A 19,652-nucleotide genomic window follows, 5' to 3' on the forward strand; every position below is an offset into this window, starting at 1 on the left:
GTATTTCCTCTGCTGTTCTGTGGAATCCCCCATCTGTTTTCTCCTCTTCCTGAGCCAGTCTGGGTTTGCTGCGCTGTGGTGAAGCTGGCCTACTTCTAAAACCACAGACTCATGCCAACTAGTGTAATTTTTCTCAACAGCATGATAGAAGCAAACACTGGCAGACTTTTACACATTTACAATTTTTTCATAATTTCGTTGCCTGCTTTTATTTTTTGATCCCCAGTAACATCTTTCACCGTCTATTCTTTGTGACGGTGAAGCTTTTAAAGCTTCACTGCCTCTTCTTATCTCTGAACTGACACACATTCAGACTTGTCTCTCTTATCTCTCACAACATAATCAGACAGCTGATAAAGCAGTGAGGTTCTGTATTATTAGGTCTCTCAACAAAAATGCCAACAATGTCACCTGACCCAAACTCCTGTTAGGGTCGGTTCACCGGTTCTGAATTGAACCAGGAACCGAATAACAGCCTGGTGGCTGAAACACTGCAGGCCTGCTCTGGAGTTTGCTTTTCAAATTTGGAAAAAAAATGGAAAAAAGGGATCAGTATGGTAAATGGTTCAACTTCCTCTCTATTTTCCTCACTCTGCGTGATTCCACTGCAGCTTTGCAAAATATATTAATTTGTATGCAGCTGAAAAAGCACCTCATGCTACCGCAAAAACTTTTTATTGAAAACGTGAAATTTTTTTGTAGAAATTGGCGTGTTTCTATTGAGCAGATTAACTTTAGTAATTCCAATATTGCAGAGTTATATGGTCAATGGAAACTCTGTTCAGTTTAACTCTGGAGTTGTTGGATCCATCAGGCGTGTAGTTCTGGTGTTTTCTGTCTTTTTTGCTGAACCACACCTGAAGCCAGATTTAGGTTTTGTACCTTCCTGTTTTAGTTTTCTCTTGCAGATCTTTTTTTTCACTCTGACATTTCTTAACTGAAGTGACATCTGCATTGTTCCAAACTGAGTTTTGATGAGTTTACAGCAGACAGTCCTGTGGATGCAGGCGTGTCTGCGGTAATTTTCCTGTTTCACACCCAGGGTTCCCTGGGAAGGGCGATCACTTTTCTCTGAACCCGTCACTTGAACTGAAACCTGGAAAAGGTGGAGCAGAGGAAGAACTGTTTGCCGTTAATCTTTTCTTTTTCTTCAAACAGGTCACTTTCCCCCTGCAGGATTTCAACCAGTCCTCCTCCCAGATGACCCAGTTTAGGTTCCTATAAAGGCTCAGTAACTGGGTTAGAGAAGCAGGTTAATAAGCTCCTGCTCTGAACAAGATGGCAGTTGTTTAAACACCTTTGTTTTGTGCAGAGTGAGGGATCAGCGTTTGGTTTCATCATCAGAGATAATTGGCAACTTGTGATGCAAACGAGAACAAGCTGGTTCAGAACCTAAGTTAAAGTTCTGTCAGAGTTAAACCCAGTTTTTCTCTGCAGATGTTGAGGTGTGGCCGGATTTTATAGGCAGGATTTATGGATCTGGATGAAGTTTTGGGTGTTTTCAACTTGCTAAAGAGAATTAAAACTGCAGCTGAACTTGATGAGGATTTTTATTTTCTGTTTAAGGCGTCCACAGATGAAGTCCCACCTTAAATTATGATCGTCTGAAACTTTCAGAAGAAATTACATTATTGTTACGCTGATCTTTATTTTAACTTCTTGTCATAGTTGGACTAACATCTGCAGACAGAACTGGATTTACCCTTCATCATGTGCTTCCTGTCTGTGAACCTGAGCTGCCCTCCTGTATTGATTAGCACATCGATCGAATTAAAAGCTTGGCTCCTCAGCTGCTGTTTGCTGACTCACTGCAGGCAGCGAGGAGCTGAGGAGAAATCTCCCCCAAATCAACTTTTACTCTTGATCAAATAGTGTCTCAGTTTATACATGCAGCAGCTCTGTTTTGTTTTTACAGGCACTCAAGTTCAAAGAGTAAAAGCTTGTTAAACCTCTAATATACATCGGGTTGCCAGATATTTCTGTACTCAAGCCTGAAGAACTTTGATACAATCTGAAATGTAGGACAAAGTAACATCAAATGTTGTTGTATTTATTAGAATGTTAGTATCTTGAACTTTATGTGGAACTGAATGTGTGAATCAATAATCCTAACCTGCACAAACTATTATAGACGCATTTAATTATTATGTTATATACTTGGAAAATGTTTCCTCTGTATCTTTTCCTGATTTTTGTGGTGATTATTTTTTATTTTATCAAATTAAACTGATGCTGACTTTCTGTCTTCCAGATGTTGGACATCAACTGGACGGGACTCACAAACATGTTGGACATTCCAGGTGTTAAGTAAGTAAACATCTGTCCTAACAGCCATCCTGCTGTTTGACCAAAGGGGGCAGCACTGAGGCGGCTTTAGGCAAAATAATGCGAAACGAAACACATTTACACAAAAATGTTTACAGTGATAGAACCCTAAATACCTATTTAGACTGTTTATCTGTTTACTCAAAAGCAGCAGAGAGAGCAACTCTGTAGTTTACCTAAAGGAAATATATCTTTATATATCTTTACATTGTTTTTTTTTCTTTCTTGGTTCTCCAGTAGTAAATAAACTCTAAAACCTCCACAATGAGAGGCTACTTTTAGCTTTCTATTCTTTGTGAGTAAATAACCTTCAAGGATTTTAAAAACTGAAGGTTTGTCCTGATTATGCTAAACACATTAACTAAAGCCTCTTTTCATTCACACGTAATCGCACGCCTTAGTCTCTCACACCTCCTGATGTACATTAGGTGACAATTCGAAACCCAATCATCTGGTTGCTCTGCTGGACATGCAAGCTGTGGGGAAAGCAAGTATTCAGGAGTGGTTCCACCCACTCACACAGAGAGGCTGGCAGGTATGAGGCAACGCTCAAAACTAGGAAATTACCTGATAGCTGCATCAACATGTGGTTGGGAAATGGAAGGACGTATTACGGCCCTTTTATATTATATATCCAAATTTGTGGATGCATGGCTGACATCCATGCTGTGTACTGCGAGGTTCTGTCGTACTTCATGCAAACCGGCAAACCTTTCATGCAAACCTGAAAAATGACCGGCGGACGGTTTATGTGTTTTCTTCCAAATTTTGAGAAAAATGAATTTACCCTTAAAGCAACAGAAGGTTGCTGTGAGTGAGACGTCGCCCCTGTGTAGACCTGTGTTTGTTTACTGTTTGTTTTCAGGCAGAGATTGGCTCTGAAAGATTCCACCCAGTGAAATGTTGTTTCACTTGTTGAACTGGTTGAAGGAAGTCACTTGCTGCGTGTTTATTTATTTGTGTGTGTGTGTGTGTGTGGGTGTGTGTGTGTGTGTTTCACTTCGTGCTTTGATCAGCCCTCGCCCCACCCTCCTACTCCTCCCCATGCGTGTGTGAAGCCATGTTCACTCAATGACATTTCATCCCCAAAAGATCAAAATGTGATATTCATGTCTATAATGGAGAAAATAATGAGATGCTTGAAAATATCAATGTTTATGAATGCATGGAGAGGCTGCAGAATTTTGTAAAAAATATTTCCAAAATTTGTAAATATTTTGTCTGAAAATATTTAGTACTTCATTTAGTAATCAAATTGTTATGATACGTTTAAAAAAAATAATACTTGCATCTTGTTTTTGGTGCAAACTGACCCAGATTAATCCACTGCAGTGGGAACTTTAGGTGTTCAGAGGCAGGATTCTGCTGCCACCTAGAGGAAAACTGGTGAAATGTCAGGAGATGGTTTGTGAAATACATATTAACGTTGTAGCACAGTAAATTAGAATATATATACTAATTTGTGGTAGGACTTGATTAATTTCAGGGTGTGTAATTGATACATTTGAATATAAAACCATATACCGACAAAATAAGGAACATTTTTTATTAAAAACACTTTTTTGTTGCTGAATTATTGAATAGATATGCATATGAGGTCACCAACATGAATACTTATTGTTTTTAATCTGTTATTTACCATTAGATTTGGTGCAAATTGTTGCTATAAATTAAAAATAAATTTCCAAGCCTCTATGTCTTGAAATAGGTCATTACAGCTAATCCACCAACAAATAACACTAATTTAGTGATCAGATGTTAATTTAAAGCATGCAAACTCCATGCAGAAAGAACCCAGGACTACTCGGTTCACAGTTCCAGCTAGGTTTAATATTATATAAAATCATAAATAAAATGATTTGTAATGCAGAAATGTCAGTTAACTGAATCGTATGTCCTCATACTGCAGAATAGATGCACTCAGTTCTTGGTTGGGGCTCCTTTTGCCTGAATGTCAACATGAAAGTAGCCTGGCATGGAGGCGATCTGCTAAGTTGTTAATGATTGTCCAATAATGTTGTTAAATAAACTAGATTCTGTTTAATTTTTTTTGCAACAGGTAAATTTTTTTTCTACTCAAATCTTACTTTATTTTCTGTCTGTTTCTGTGCCTGCAGTGGTTTGTGCGACGGCCTCATCCAGGACATCATCTACAGCTACCTGGTGCTGCCGAACCGTCTCAATATCCCTCTGGTGGGAGCGACTGAACTGGCCAGGATCCGCTTCCCCATTCCAGAGGTACCACTCACTCTGAGCCAGGGAAACTCTCCTGGTACACACAGTTCTTCTACGTTCTGAATCCAAAATGTCAAATATTATCTCATTTTTCATACAGACACACAGATGAGGATGCAAGTCATAGACTGAAAAGTTAATATAAAGTTGATTGGTTTTTTTCTTAAAAATCTGAGTTTTGTTTTGTAAGAGTGCCATCGTATGGTTTTTTCATACCATAAAGGGCTAAGTTTAAAAAATGGCTGAGTTAAAAAAAAATCCTAAAATTTCAACATTATTTTTGTCAGTTGTATTAAATAATAGACATAAAATTGTGATTTCTCACATAATTAATCTTAAGCATTTATAAAATATAATAAAACACAAACCTCTTAGGTTGCTGAAACAAAAAATAAAATATAAAAAGAATAAAATATGAGAAACCTTTAATTCCCCATGAATGGAGAGGTGTGTGGAAGTGTCTGTGGTTGCTCATCAGTAATTTTTGGTTGAGAAGTTGTCGCTGCTCCGCCATTAAGGTAAAGCTTTAAGGAGTTTAAGTGTTTATATTTCATAATGAAGCCACATAAAGTTGACTTTGCAACCCAAATCAGATCCTGTTTGAACCGTTTCTTTTTCCCATTCTGTTATGGCCCCGCCATCTTTATTTCTGTATTAACTGGCTCCTCTTAGGGACCAGCATGCCCCTCTGCTGAACAGAAACCAAACTACAACACTAAAAGAAGATTGAAGCAGACGTTATTTGTTAATCTACTGGAACTAATTTCAATCAAATAAAACATTACTAGATTGTTACCAGACAACATTAATGTAGGTACATCTTCAACTCCTCTGTTTGAGGCAAAGATTGACCTTTGACCTCTGTGGAATGACCCACAGTGACAATGTCGGAGAACAATGTGGAAACTGAAAGCAAATTATCTAAAAATGTAGCAGGTTACACGCTTAATGCATTTGAGAACCACTTTTCATCTACTTCTGTCTTTCACTCCTAAGGCCTTGGTAAGAATCCACTTCATTGAGGCCCAGAACCTACTGGGCAAGGACAGGTTCCTGGGAATCAAGGGCAAGTCCGACCCATATGGACTCATCCGGCTCGGCACAAAGGAAGTCAAGAGCAAAACCATCAAAGAGACGGTCAATCCTAGATGGAACGAGGTCCATGAGGTGATTCAGTTTCCTGCCTTCTTTTTCAAGGATTTGCTCTTAGTTGCTCTTAGTTGTGCCGTAAACTGAAGATGTTTATGTAGGATGTACATATCGATTGTAGTTGATGTTCATCGGTTGATATTTAGTGGGTTTTTTAAAAACCCATTTTAGTGGGGGGTTTCTAATTACCAGTCTATAGGTAATTCAGGAAGTTTGTAGCAGACATTTAAGCATTAATGTTTGTGTTTGTGTTGCTCTTCAGTTCTTGATGTACGATAACACGGCAAAGTTGATGGAAATTGAACTGTTTGATGAAGACCCAGATGAAGATGACAAACTGGGAAAGTAGGTTCTTTTTGTTTCACTGACAGTAACATTGAGCTACATAAAAACTGCCTTTCATTAACACTGTGTGCACAATTATTACGTCAGCGAGTATTTTGACCACAACATGTTTAGTGATATTTTCTAACAGTGGAGAATATGGCAAAGTTTACATTTAAGGCAGTTTCATTTAACATTAATTGTCACAATACATTTTTCACATTAAATTGTAAACAATACGACTAATAATTTTGCACACGGTGCATACAAGCTAAAAAAAAGCATTTGTCCTTCTAAGCTAACGTGTTTTTACGATTTGTGTTTCAGTGTGATGATCGACTTGGCTGAACTCAAGAAGGAACAACGTGTGGAGGAGGTGATTGTTTTTTGTATTTTTTAGTAATAATTGTTGAATTTGCAAAGCGTTTTTGCAAGGGAAAATTCTTCTTTCTTTCATTTTTTCTGTTAAAATTGTTTATAATACTTTGAAAGATGCAAAGCTGCTTAAACTCAACAACAATTAGGTTTTTGTTGTCAAATATTTAGATTTTTATAGTCTTAGTCGTTATCTTAAGACGTTTCCCATCACTATGGTTTATGGAACAAACCATAAACCAGAAAGTTAATACGGGTTAATTATGACTTTTTTAATGTAAAAAAAAAAAAGTTTTATCTAAAAACACGATTTACAAAAGACTCTTAAGATTAACTTGGTGAGATGTGAAGAAATATAATAGAATAATATAAAATATTGGTTGAAATAATTTCCATAATAATAAAGAGACAGCTTTTTTCGATTTTTGTTACTGACTTTGCTGTTTTAAGGCGTCCAGTTATAATCTTTATCCGTTGTGCGATTTAAAAAAAATGCTTTTAAATAAGGTTTTTGTAGCTTTCTTAAGAAACTTTAAGATTTATATTAAAAAATGTAGTAGATACTCCCAGCCTGAGCAGGAAAACAATCAGGTATTGATTATTGATTACTTTTCCATCCTCTTAGTGGTTCGATCTGGAAGATGGTGGCAGAGGGAAGCTGCACCTGAAGATGGAGTGGCTGTGTCTGCTGCCCTCACCTGAGAAGCTGGACCAGGTAGAACGGCACAGCTTTACTTCCAAACAGAACCAGAACCAGAGTCTGGACCTGAACCAGAGTCTGGTTCAGGTCCAGACTCTGGTTCAGGTCCAGAGTCTGGTTCAGGTCCAGAGTCTGGTCAGAACCAGACTCTGGTTCAGGTCCAGACTCTGGTTCAGGTCCAGACTCTGGTTCAGGTCCAGACTCTGGTTCAGGTCCAGACTCTGGTCAGAACCAGACTCTGGTTCAGGTCCAGACTCTGGTTCAGGTCCCATATGAAGGAAAAGTGCCTCTCTGATCTGATTTGTTCTTCTTCCCTTGCAGGCGCTGTTGCAGATCGGGGCGAAGAGCTCTAGCGCCCCCGACGGGCCGTCGTCTGCGGTGCTCGTGGTCTTCCTGGACTCGGCCAGAAACCTGTCGGTGAGTCAGTTGGTTTATAATCAATGGAGCTGATTTTAGGTGTTGCAGGCTTTAAGTGGAACTAATGAATCAGTTTTTAAGGCTTGGAGTGTTCTCATTTTTTAGGAATATTGTGAAACCGTAACGGTTACAACAGTCTTGATTTCTCTTTTTTTTGTTTGCTTACATTTATTTTAAGTTAAAAATGATAGTTAAATGTAATCTCTCTCATCTACTTTCTTGCTTTTCTCTCGCTCTATTTTCCATCTTGTCCTAAAAGGTGAAGCAGTTGCAAATCTGACATATCCATTTAAATTAATTGGTTTTATTCTGTTAGTTTGATTGATTGCTTCAACTAAACTTCCAAAACTATTGTTGGTGTTTATTCTGTTCATGCAGTAAGTAAACATATAGAGAAGCATAGCTCGTGTTAGCCATCGGTGCGTCTCTAATATTAATATTAATATTATTTTGTACAGAATAAATGATCGCTTATGTATTTCTACTTGTATTATTTACATTCATATGCTGTCTGATGTGCAGCTTTTTAAACTGATCACACTCAACAAATTCTTGAGTTATTTACAAAAGATTTAAACTTGTAAAATTACGACACCTTAACTGTGTTTGAGACTAGTTTGAGTTTAGTTTGAGAGTGAAAACAGGAACTCTGTTTTATTAGCAAGCACACATCTGTCTGTAGTGGTTCAGATCAAGCACAGACTTCACTTTTCTCCTCTCAGCCTCCTCTGCTTTTTCTTCTTCTCCTCCTCCTCTGGGCCTCCTCGCTGCTCTGAAGAGCGTCTTCGAGGGGAACTTGGGTTCAGGATACTTAAAAGAGAGGCGCTCGGCGGGCCTCGTGTTCTGTGAGAACACTTCTTCTCTCTATAGGACCTTGTTTGTGAGTCCACTAGCTGATCTCTGCATCTTAGAGCAGTATGAGGAATGCTGAAGAGTGATTATGCCCCATCATTTTGCCTGAACAGCATGAATCCTCTCCAGTGCATGGGTTTGAATCCTTGTCTTACCGTCATACGTTGGTAAAGTTTCTGTTGGGGTTTCCAAAAGCGAAAGGAAAGGATGGGACATAAAATGCATCAAAAATTTACACAAAAACAGAGAACTTTATACTTTAGGACATGTAGTGGCAGTCTTCCTGCTAAACCTCTGCATGCACATCCTCATTAAATAAGCATAAATTTTGATTGGTGAGGTTGTTTTTTTATTTTTACTTTGCAAGGAAAACTCATCCTTAGCTATTTGTAACATAAGGTTGATGGGAAAGTTAAGAGGACAAGAGGGATTAACATGTCTGCATCTCTGTAGACGACTCAACCAGAAACGGTTCTATGCAGTCAGTATATCTCTTTAAAGAGACATTACAACCAGTTAGTTTTATAATCAATGGAAGCTTGACTGCAGGTGATCAATTTCTGCTTATTACCTTTCAAAATAAAATTAAACAAAATGCTAAATGTTTTCACATTTTGTCACATTACAGCCATAAAGCTAAATGTTATATTTTGAAAAGAAAAAATCTAAAAAATGTAATTCATTTTATAGGGAAACATGCGATATGAAGCAATTTTTGTGAATACGACTTAAGTGTTGCTGTATTCTGCTTTAGGTTCATAGCAAACATCATCATCAGACAGTAAGTATTGAAAAACATATTTAAATAATAATAATATTCATCACTGATTTAAAGTAAAAAGTTGTTTCTGTTTGACTTCTTCTATAAAACAACTAAACTGTAGTTTCTGATTGACGTAACCATCTCTTTGAAGTCCCTAATTTTTTGTGTCACTGAATATACTTGTGGTGAAAAGAGCCTGAAGGTTTGGTGCTTCAATAATTAGCCAACACTTAAGAATGTTATCTAGATGTGCAAAGCTTTTAGACACACCTATAAAAACCTGAAGCTGTAATTACATTTAAAAGTGGGTTTGCAAACTATTAATTCACTGGGGCTGCATACATATGACACACATCAGATTTTTTTGCATAAAATGATGAAACCCATGTATTCTTTTCCATCTATTTTACATTAATGTGTTGAATTATCTCACAAAATCTCAAATAACAGACGTTATTGATGTTTGGGTTTGTAGCGTGGCAAAATGTGACGTTTATGGCCTATGAATGCTGCTGTAAAGCACAGTGTTAGGTATTTAAGCTAATTAGGAAGGAGGGTAACACTTTATTCGAAGGGAGGTGAATAAGACTGACATATCACCTGTCACGAACATGAATAAGCCTTCATGAATATTTATGACTGTTGTCATAAAGCGTCATTCGGTAAATTATGACACTTTTAATACAAAGTTGACATTCAAAATGTCTTTGTGACAACTTGACATTAACCAGGAAATCATCACTGTTTAAACTTTACCTTTAATAACATAAAGTTACCTAATTTTTAAAGTGCAATCAGTAAAACTTTTATAACAAATTTATATCAGTAATGATTTCCTGGTTAATGTCAAGTTGTCATAACAAAGACATTTTGAATAATGTCAACTTTGTATTAAAAGTGTCATAATTTACCCAATGACGCTTTATGACAACAGTCATAAATATTCATGAAGGCTTATTCATGTTCATGACAGGTGTTATGTCATGTTTATGACAGTGTCATGACAGTCTTATTCACCCCCCTTCAAATAAAGTGTTACCGGAAGGAGTCATGCATGTTTAGTTGGGGAGGTATTCAGAGCAGTGAAGGCAAATTGTGTTTTTTGGATTGCTTCCCTTCATCATCCCTGGTTTCCCTTAAACTGTTTGTACAGTAAAAGATGGACAAGTTCAGCTTTTCAGCCATTGCAACGTTGACCTCACTCCATGTCTCTGAGGTTAAACATGAAGGTAACAACATGCAGTGAGACCAACTTCTGCAGCTGAAGCTGTTGGCCCCTGCTGGTGATCAGAGGAAATGCTGATTTTAACCAGTTGGGTTCTGTCCATCTTTTATATGCAGTTTATGGTTTGAAGTCATTGTGTGTTCAGTTTTTCCCTCTTGCCTTGACGAGTTCCTCAGAAACTCTGCAAATCAAAATATGCCCGCTCAGGTATCTTGCTCTGCTCATGTGACTCATAGCATCACATTTATGCTATGCTGGTGAAAATATGACTTTGTGTGAAACGGAAAGCTCAACACCAGCAGAGTTCACACTGTTCCAGTTTCCTTTGCTCTGAGGTCTATTTATGTTTAATGTCCTTAAGGTGAGTCAGAGTTTATTCACACCAAACATCACAATAAAGACATCAGAATACAACGCAGACATCAGATGCACTCATATCGGAACATACATTTGGTTTTTGCTTGTTTTGTATTAAATATCACAGCAGAAGCACTCCACACCAAAGCAGTGCAGCAGTGCATTGCTTTGGTGTGGAGTGCTTTAGAAAACAGAAACAATCCTAAACATTTTTTGTCACATTTCATTTCAGGATAACCTAATAAAACACATTAGGTGTAGGCATTTATTGTGATAAACTTCTTATCATGATTGGGATTTTTGATTTATTGTCCTAATAAGTTCCAATTAGTCCTAATTAGTCCTAATCCTAAAAACTGTTTGGATTGTCAGAAGTGTTAGTTTTACTGTTTTTTGGGTTTTTTTTGTTCAATGAAAATATCAATAACTATCAAAAAATGACAGTTACTGTGAGCAGTTTTTAATGCCCTGCTGAAGAAGTGTATTATTCCACGAGCTGTTTGTGTGTGTTTGGTGCTATGACTGCTGTGTCATGCAGTCACAGTTACCTAAAGAAGAAGTAATAAATATTACTTATTGTCTCTTTTATCTTTAACACAATAGTACAGGAAAATATCACAATAAAAGATTTATTCCATATCACCCACCTCTGCTGTAGATTATCTAATGTCAGTATTTTGTTCTGAATACCACTAGAGGGAGCTGTTTGACCAGTTTGTTCCAAATAAATGTTGAATAATCTTATTTCCAGTGTAAATTTTCTGTCTGGATGTTGTTTATTCAGCTCTACCTGTTGCTTCATTAACTGGGCAATGACATTAACCATGTGATCATCCATGTTGTCTCTGTCTGTCTCACTCTGGGTGCATCCCAATCCTTTGGTGATGCTGGCGGTGGTGGTGTGTTTCATCAACTTCTCCTCCTCCTCTTCCTCCCCGCATGCCCTCCCCCCTTCCCTAATTAACCTCCCGGTGTGTGTGTGTGTGTGTGTTTCTGTGTGTGTTACTCTCTCCTGCCTTCACTTCACTGGGGGAAAATCAAAGCGCAATCCGTTAGAGTTCAACCAGACGGGGCTGAGGAAGGCCTCGATCAGTAAGGCCATCAAGGTAACAGCAACAGAGAACACAAATCAGACACTGAAGGGAACCGTAGAGGAAACACGGAGACGTCTCCACAGACACACAGCTGCAGCAGTTTTGTTTTAATCCACTCAGAGCTTCTTTCATTTACTGACCATCATGTCGCCCGACTAAAGCTGTGTCTAACAGTGTGTGTTGTATATAACAGCATTACTGCCTGAGCTACATTCATGCTTTACGATTGAATTTCTTCTTCAAATTGAATCTGGTGATTTTCTTCTGGACTTTTTTGGGTTATGGGACTTTTACCTGTTCTTTCCCAAAGTTTCTATTCTAAATCTTCTGTTTTTACAGCCCAAAATTAAAGCTTAATGAGCTCAACTTAATGTTTCTTTACTCTTATGAAACTCTTATGTGTTTATAAGTGGATTATTTTGAAGCCGTTCTGAACGTTGAGCTCATTTTTATGAAAACATAATTGGCTCCATTGCTGTTCAGGTTGTGTTAGGAAAACCTTTGTTTTGATCAAAGCTTCTCATTATTCCTGTTGGTTCATTGAAACCTGTTTGTTTTCCTGCAGTCCGGTAAAAAAGTGACCAGTGATCCCAGTCCAATGGTCCAGTTCAGAGTGGAACACCAGTCCTTAGACAGCAAGGTGAGAGCACATGTGGTTTACAGAGTTACTTCAACTATTAATGATATTAATAAAATCATTTCAAGGAATAAATGTGTGTAACTTTTACATCAGCGAAGCGTTCTGGTTCTGAATGTTGTTCGTCCAGACTAAAGCTATGACTTAACTAATAAAAGGTCTGATTTCTTCATACCAGAGGTTTTTGTGCTCACTTTATTTTCTGGAAGAAAAAATAGAAAAATATTTCCAAGAAGTGGCTTTTATTTCAATCATCCCTCCTGTGGGCTAAAGGCCAGGCTATGAGAACTTCTGTTCGATGAAGATAATACAGTCATAATATTAGCATCAGCAATGATTAGTTATTAGTTAACCAAGTGTCACTCTGTCGTGGTATTGTATCCCGGGGACAAATCATGATTTAAAACGATACAGTGCCACAACAAGCCTCATTGTGTTCAGACTTAAGTCAGATCCTGCAGCCCTGACTTTGTAATGAAAAAAATAAAAAGTTAACTTAAAAATTAAATCTTAAAAAACCACAAATTTGAATAATCGATGCTGTTGATTTGTCACCAGCCCTCTTCCAGACTCTGCTCTTCCTCTCAGATCAGCCGGCTGTCTGAACTACGGTTCACCGTCTGTTTCCCCTCTGAAAGTTGAACTCAGTCTTTCATCTGCATCTTTTCCAGATCAAATATAAAACCACTGAACCAGTGTGGGAGGAACACTTCACCTTCCTCATCCACAACCCAAGAAAGCAAAAGCTGGATGTGGAGGTGAGGATGTTTCCATCTGTTCTGTGACTCTGTTTCCCTCGTCCCTCCACTGAGCGTTTTAACCCCGGCTGTTTCAGGTGAAGGATACGAAGCATGAGTGCTCATTGGGGAAGCTGGATCTGCCCCTGACCCGCCTCCTAGAGGCGGAGGACATGACTCTGAGCCAGCGCTTCCCCCTCAAGACCATTGGACCCAGCTGCACCCTCAAGATGAAGATGGCTCTGCGGGTGAAACACCTTGGATATCAGTCACCTTTTACTCTAAACTTTTACGTCTTTGTTGAGCTTCTAATTGTTTTTTTTATTATTATTATTTCCATCAGGTGTTGTCCCTTGAAAAGATGCCAAACTCGCCTTCAACCTCCACCCCGTCGTCTGTCCAGGTTCGCAAGTCCAGCTCTGCCACCCCCACCCCCACCCCACGACCCTCCGTCTCCTCAGAGGCCAGCATGCCTCCGCCCTCCATCTCAGACGTCCCCCGCTCCTCCACCGCCTCCGTCCAGGACCTGACCAACCGGCGGAACGAGTCGCAGCCCGCAGTGAAGTCCCTGGGGAGCATGGACTTGGAGCAGGCTGGTGTTGGAGGAGGAGCTGGAGGTCAGAGCCTAGCAGAAACTGGGAAGAGCAAATCCTACCTGGCTATCTCTGGGTCCCAGCAGTTCCTGAACGGGGGCAAGGAGCCAACGCCCAGCATCGCTTCGGATATTTCCAACCCCTACTCTGCTCAGGAGCTGCATCAGAGACTTCAGCAGCTGCCCAAGTGAGTGTAGTCAAAGCTGCAGGATGTAACTTTAGATCAAAAACATTCTTTTTTACTTATTGAAATTGTCACCATGTTTGTTATGGGAGATATAATCTGTGAAAAAAATGTATCTCCTCTGCCTTCTGCCAGCGCTAACGACAACCAACCAATCAGACGCAGGTCTTAGCGCTGTTAATCACCCTCTTCACCGTGCTACTTTACCACAATGTAGTCAGCATGGCCACTGATGACGATGAATAAACGTCTTTCTGTAATGTTGAGTTTCTTCTCTGCCATTAGCACATGGAGAACACGAGGATGATTGGCAGCACTAAGCTCCGCCTTCTGGCTCTGATTGTTTTTTGTTTTGTTTTTTGTTTGGGAGCGTTGCATTTCTTAGTGGCTAGCAGATAAAAGTATTTCTAAAACATGCATGAAAGAATCAAAACATCACATCAGGAATGATTTTGATAACAGTATAACATCATATAAACCTTTAAGATGTGGATCTAAGAGAGATTTTCTGTCATACTGACAAATTAGTATTATAATTTAGAGCCTAAAGCTTCAGAATTTGTTTGTTGTGAGTCATAAGTAACATTATTTATCTTATTAAAGTTTATGGGAGTATATTAGTTACAAAACAACAGCATAGAAAAATCAAGGACACAAAAATAAAAAAAATTGTTACAATCTAAAAATGAGTCTGCATTAGGTGGCTTACAGACGTCGACAGGTTGTGATGTCATCAGGTCCAGGTCACAGAAGGAGTGGTAAAATATATTAAAAATAAAAGTTCATAACACTTGTAACATATTAGCTAACAATTACTGTGCTCCCAACAGCGATATGATTATCAGTGCCCCTGACCCGATAACACCGTGGTAACATTCTGATCGTTTGTTGTCCAGTTTTAGCTGAATGTTCTTCACTTTGCATTCAGAGTTGCACTTTAAATCTGTTTGAATGGATCAAAAAGCTCATTACGTTTTAAACTTTCAGAAAAAGACATTTTGACATGGATTTAAATAAATAGTTCATCACAACGCCCTCAGGGTCATAAACATTACATTTAAATAGTAAAAGTAGTTGAATAACAAGTTTTTGCAGCTCAATCCAAAGACAACAGGCTTTGTCTAGACCACACTGTTGCTTTGTATTCATACTTAAATTTATTTTTTCTTCTTCACTCTTTCTGTTATCTACTTGTAAAATGTGTAAAAGATTTATTGTGTTTACACTGGAACTGATCAGCTTTTCATTCCAAGTCAGAAACTGTCTGTGAGAAACGTGTGTAAGCAGACGTGATGTTCTTTGTGTGTGAAGTGGTTCAGGGTCCAGTAACAGCCCTCTGGGCAGCATCCAGCTGACCATCCGGTACAGCACGCAGAGGAACAGGCTCATCGTGGTCGTTCATGACTGCAGGTCGGCGGCCGTCAGAATAATCACTTTTTGTCAGAAAACTCTGTTTTTTAGACTCTTTTTGTTGACTCCTGCAGAAACCTGATCGCTTTCACCGATCACGGCTCAAACCCGTACGCCCGTCTCTACCTGCTTCCTGACAAAAGGAGGTCGGGACGGAGGAAAACTCACACGCACAAGAAAACACAGAATCCGAAATTCGACGAATCGTAAGTGAAACGGTTGAAGCTCATTTCGTTTTCGTGCCTGGCTGCGTTGTGGCTGATGGAAAGTTCGTTTCTCCTCCCTGATCAGGTTTGAGTTCTCCGTTACCTGGATCGAGCTCAGTAGTCGCATTCTGGATGTTGCAGTGAAGAACAGCGGAGGTCTGCTCTCCAGACATAAAGGTCTTCTTGGAAAGGTGCTTTCTAATTATAAGTTTATCATATAGTTGCTTAAAGAGGTCTTAAAATGTGTGAATTAGTTTCCTGGCTGTGGGAAAATCTGCATAGGTTAGTGTCTGCGTGTTTGTTGGCTTGAAATATTTCTTAATCAATTAAATCTTCTTTTTTTTGCATCAGGTCTTGGTGGATTTAAATCATGAAGATATAACCAAGGGTTGGACACAATGGTACGTTTTTTTTTTTTCTAATGTTTTAAAACTTTTATTTCATCTCCTACTAGTAGCCTACATTTTTTTACACAACTCTGTCTGCAGTTTTCATACCACAGTTTTATTTTTCCCTGAAAATTAAATTCAGCTACTGCTAGAGATGGGAAGCCTCAGAAACCAATTATACACATTTACATTTGTTAAAATCTTACTTTTTATATTCAGAGATTTTTTTTAAGCCACCTTTAATTTGGTTTGAATTGCCAACAAAACTGCACAAAACTGTTGAACTTTTACAGATATTTCTGTCCTTAAACAGCAATGAATGATTTTCTTGATGGATTTTTGTGCTTGAACAACACATGGCTGCACGAAATTTAGCAGTAAAAGGAAACTAATACAACATCTTCACTAATAAATATCTCTGCGAAGGCCCCCAGTAGTTCACTTTCCTCTTATTTCTATGTTTTTAACAATTACTATCATATAAATAAGTGGCTGGAGTTTTGACTCCCTCAGCCTGTTGGGTTACATCCTGTTCGTTTCTTAGTACGTCTCAATCTAACTTAAACCACTAAACTCTGCATGAGGTAAAATTCAAAATGCTCACTTCTAAACTTCACTAAATGTCTTTTTGCTGCAGGTATGACCTGACTGTCGAGGGAAAACCTCGACCATAAGAAGTCTTCATCATCATCACCTTCCACTTATGTCCACAGTACATTTTTTAATTATTCTCGCGCCTTTTAAATGTGTAAAAGCTAAGAGAAAAGCAGCTTTAGACACTCATTAATCACATCAGTCGCAAGGCAAGGCTTCCCTTTAAGAAGTGAGTAAAGAATTGCAGAAGAGTAAAAAGAGTATATACAAGTTAACGTGCCAAGATGGAAGTTTTATCCCGTATTTATAGAAGCTAGAACGGTTCATTTTCTGCTGCCACATACACTATATATGTATGTTTGTATATAGTGTAAAATGATGTTGGACAAACTAAAAGACGGTTTATATTCTGCACATATTAGAGAGGCTGGTGTCTTAATGGCCAAAGGTTTGTGTGTAATTTAATCTGATTTTCTTATTTTTTTATTTCATCCAAACATTCTTGATGGTTGTTGAAGGGGAGAGTGTGTGTGTGTGTGTGGGGGGTGGCAGTCAAACCAAAGATATGAGAAATATTTTATTGCTTTAGTTCAGATAACACATCTACACACTGGCTTTTTAGCACTGTCATAAAAAAATAAACAAGCACGGGTGAAAGAACCAAAGAAGAAGAAATTCACTCACAAAGTTGCTAATGGGGTTTGTTTGCTGTGCAGAAACAGTCTTGTTACGATGAAATAAGTGTTACCTTTTTGTAATTGAATGTGACTCTTTGCACATGAATATTTTAAAACCTGACAACAATCATTAGTGTCAACATTACATCTAGAGCAGTGGATGGAAAAGCCATAAAATCGTTACGTTTTAGAGATGATTGTTGTTAAAGGGAAATCTTTCCATTCAGATCAAGCCTGTTGAAATTGGTCTATATTTGATCATACAGGCTAAAATAGCTAAACATGCTGCTGCAGTTTTTGTTTTTAGCATGTTTAAACAGTTGTAAAATGTTGGCTGCAGGTATTACCTTCAATTTCTTCATTGTAATGAAGCCACTATGTGTAGATTTAGCATGTTTCCCTACATGCAGCCTATTAAAGCAAAAATATGCATCATCAGTTACTTTAACTTTCTGATTTTGAATAGTCACAGCTAAAGTTTTTAACATTTTCAATTAAATATCACATTAAAATTGAGTGTTTCTAACAATTTTGCTTTAGTTCAATGTTGCCGTCACGTTACTGAAAACAAATTCTTATCACTTTCTAAGTTTGGGCCAGTATGGAAAATACAAAAAATGTAAAATGCTTACATTTCCAGAATTTATTGGCTATCCATAATGTAGAAATTAAAAAATTAAATAGCCTTTTTTTGCCAAATCACATTGTGAGTTTGTGATTTGGCAAAAATCCTGACGGAGAAGTCGGGCTCCTTCAGAAGTAAAAAATAAATAAAACAAAAAAGGAACATTAGTAAACAGTTTGTACTGAAATGTTCATCCTGAGTGTCTTAAAAAGGGAAATCTTGGAAAAGTGTCTAATTTTGAAAAGAAAATTTTGTAGGATTTAATGCTTTCATGGAAACTAAAATACGGTTGGTCATTTTGAACTGGTCCAGATTAAAATTTATTTTTTTCAAAATTCATTTTTAAAAAGTTTCACTTAAACACAGCATCACTTTGTATTGATCTACATGAAAACACATGGTGCATTCAAAACACTGTGGTTACTAAAGTGTAGTAGTAACCATTGCATGCCAAGCCTGCAGGTGGCGCTGTAGTGCTGTAAATGTTAATGCACCAAAAACTCATAAAGATGCACCTGGGATTAAAGGGTTAACTTAGCAGTGGGGGTGTGGACGTTCTGGTTTCACGTTTTTGCAGTTAAACACACGTGGAAAAACTCAACACATAATTCTGCATTTTATTTATTCATTTTATTGCCAGTGTTGCTCTTTTCATCCATCTGACTTGCAGTGCGCAGCAGCACGTTGGGGAGGTACATGCTGCTCTGACTCGATCCGGTTCTACTCCTGCTTCCAGAATAAAACCAGTTCATTTGGACTGGAAACAGGATGGAGACTCTTTGGAAGATCTACTTGACGTTTTCATTCCTGATTAAATCTACACATAGTGACTTTAAAAACCTAAAATGTCTAAATTTGGAACCATTTTAACCTTTATAACACTCACAGCAGGCCTGGTTGTCACTTACTTTACGGTAAGCTCTGTTGTCAGTACTTTGATTTGTTCACATTCTGTCTATAGAAACATTCAGTCTTAACTTTTTATTTTTCACGTTGTATTTAAAAGGACACTCAGAAGATGGCATTTAATTATTATTTTTTTCTATATATGCATTTTATTGAGCAGCTCTGCTTCATAAGGGAGTAGTCTGAGCAGCAGCATAATGCAGGTCTTGGTATGAAACTCTTTAGCTAAATCTGCTGCTGGGTTTGACACTACAGAAGCAGCGGTTTTCTGTTGACAACCAGGATGTTAGCTTGACCTTTGACCTTCTAAACACCTACATCCTGTCGATTTCTGCATGTTGCGTTTACATCAAGCATTGAGAAAGTATTTTAAATGTGTATATGAATAGTTTTGTGTGTTTTCCAGCCTTTGTCCTGTCCTGTTTTGTAAGGAGCGTTACGTTCTCCTGGAAGCTGTCGGCTTTGAAAAGCCTCTGAGGCTGACGTTGTCTTCTAAAGGTCATTCTTCTCCTCCATCTTTTTAATTTATCTTGTGCCTTACGAAACGCGTGACCCAGAGATAATACTGTATGCATACGTGTTGGGAAAGAGGCGGCCGGATGCCACGTGTGTCTGAATGTCTCTTTGACGTCTTTCAAACTCAATAAAGAGCTTTAAGCTGGCAGAAGCAGCACAACCCTGGTACATCTGTTGTTTTCTTTTATATTTCATGCAAAAATTGTCTGTAAACACCAACTACATTAGTTTGATTTTACTTTTTCTCCCTGTTCTTTTTCTGTTGCCTATGTCCTTATTTTGTGTATTCCTGTTCTTTACCTTGTTAGGCACTTTGTTGTGTTTTTAAAGCAGTCGGAGCTGATGCAGATGGACACTGTAAT

The 19,652-nt window shown here is 38.2% G+C and overlaps 1 protein-coding gene across 4 annotated transcripts in view; it reads left to right on the forward strand.

The window, feature by feature from the left end:
• Positions 1-19,450, forward strand: part of esyt2a (extended synaptotagmin-like protein 2a) — a 42,794-nt gene extending 23,344 nt beyond the window's left edge. Inside the window, exons 8-25 of one of the 4 annotated variants that reach the window (XM_014996724.2) lie at positions 2,252-2,307; positions 4,443-4,563; positions 5,557-5,727; positions 5,972-6,054; positions 6,361-6,409; positions 7,034-7,123; positions 7,430-7,525; positions 8,304-8,405; positions 11,766-11,828; positions 12,382-12,456; positions 13,125-13,211; positions 13,289-13,438; positions 13,534-13,970; positions 15,279-15,377; positions 15,452-15,583; positions 15,669-15,774; positions 15,935-15,984; positions 16,610-19,450. In XM_014996724.2, coding sequence (XP_014852210.2) covers positions 2,252-2,307; positions 4,443-4,563; positions 5,557-5,727; positions 5,972-6,054; positions 6,361-6,409; positions 7,034-7,123; positions 7,430-7,525; positions 8,304-8,405; positions 11,766-11,828; positions 12,382-12,456; positions 13,125-13,211; positions 13,289-13,438; positions 13,534-13,970; positions 15,279-15,377; positions 15,452-15,583; positions 15,669-15,774; positions 15,935-15,984; positions 16,610-16,646 — 2,004 coding nt within the window. In that variant the 3' untranslated portion in view covers positions 16,647-19,450. Of the gene's footprint in view, positions 1-2,251; positions 2,308-4,442; positions 4,564-5,556; positions 5,728-5,971; positions 6,055-6,360; positions 6,410-7,033; positions 7,124-7,429; positions 7,526-8,303; positions 8,406-9,131; positions 9,159-11,765; positions 11,829-12,381; positions 12,457-13,124; positions 13,212-13,288; positions 13,439-13,533; positions 13,971-15,278; positions 15,378-15,451; positions 15,584-15,668; positions 15,775-15,934; positions 15,985-16,609 lie in introns of all 4 variants that reach the window. The other 3 variants (XM_088014571.1, XM_014996727.2, XM_014996728.2) reach the window with 3 other exon arrangements.
• Positions 19,451-19,652: the final 202 nt, after the last annotated feature.

This window comes from Poecilia mexicana, unplaced genomic scaffold, assembly GCF_051168715.1.
Source record: "Poecilia mexicana isolate PSO_F unplaced genomic scaffold, ASM5116871v1 scaffold_17, whole genome shotgun sequence".
NCBI lineage: Eukaryota > Metazoa > Chordata > Actinopteri > Cyprinodontiformes > Poeciliidae > Poecilia > Poecilia mexicana.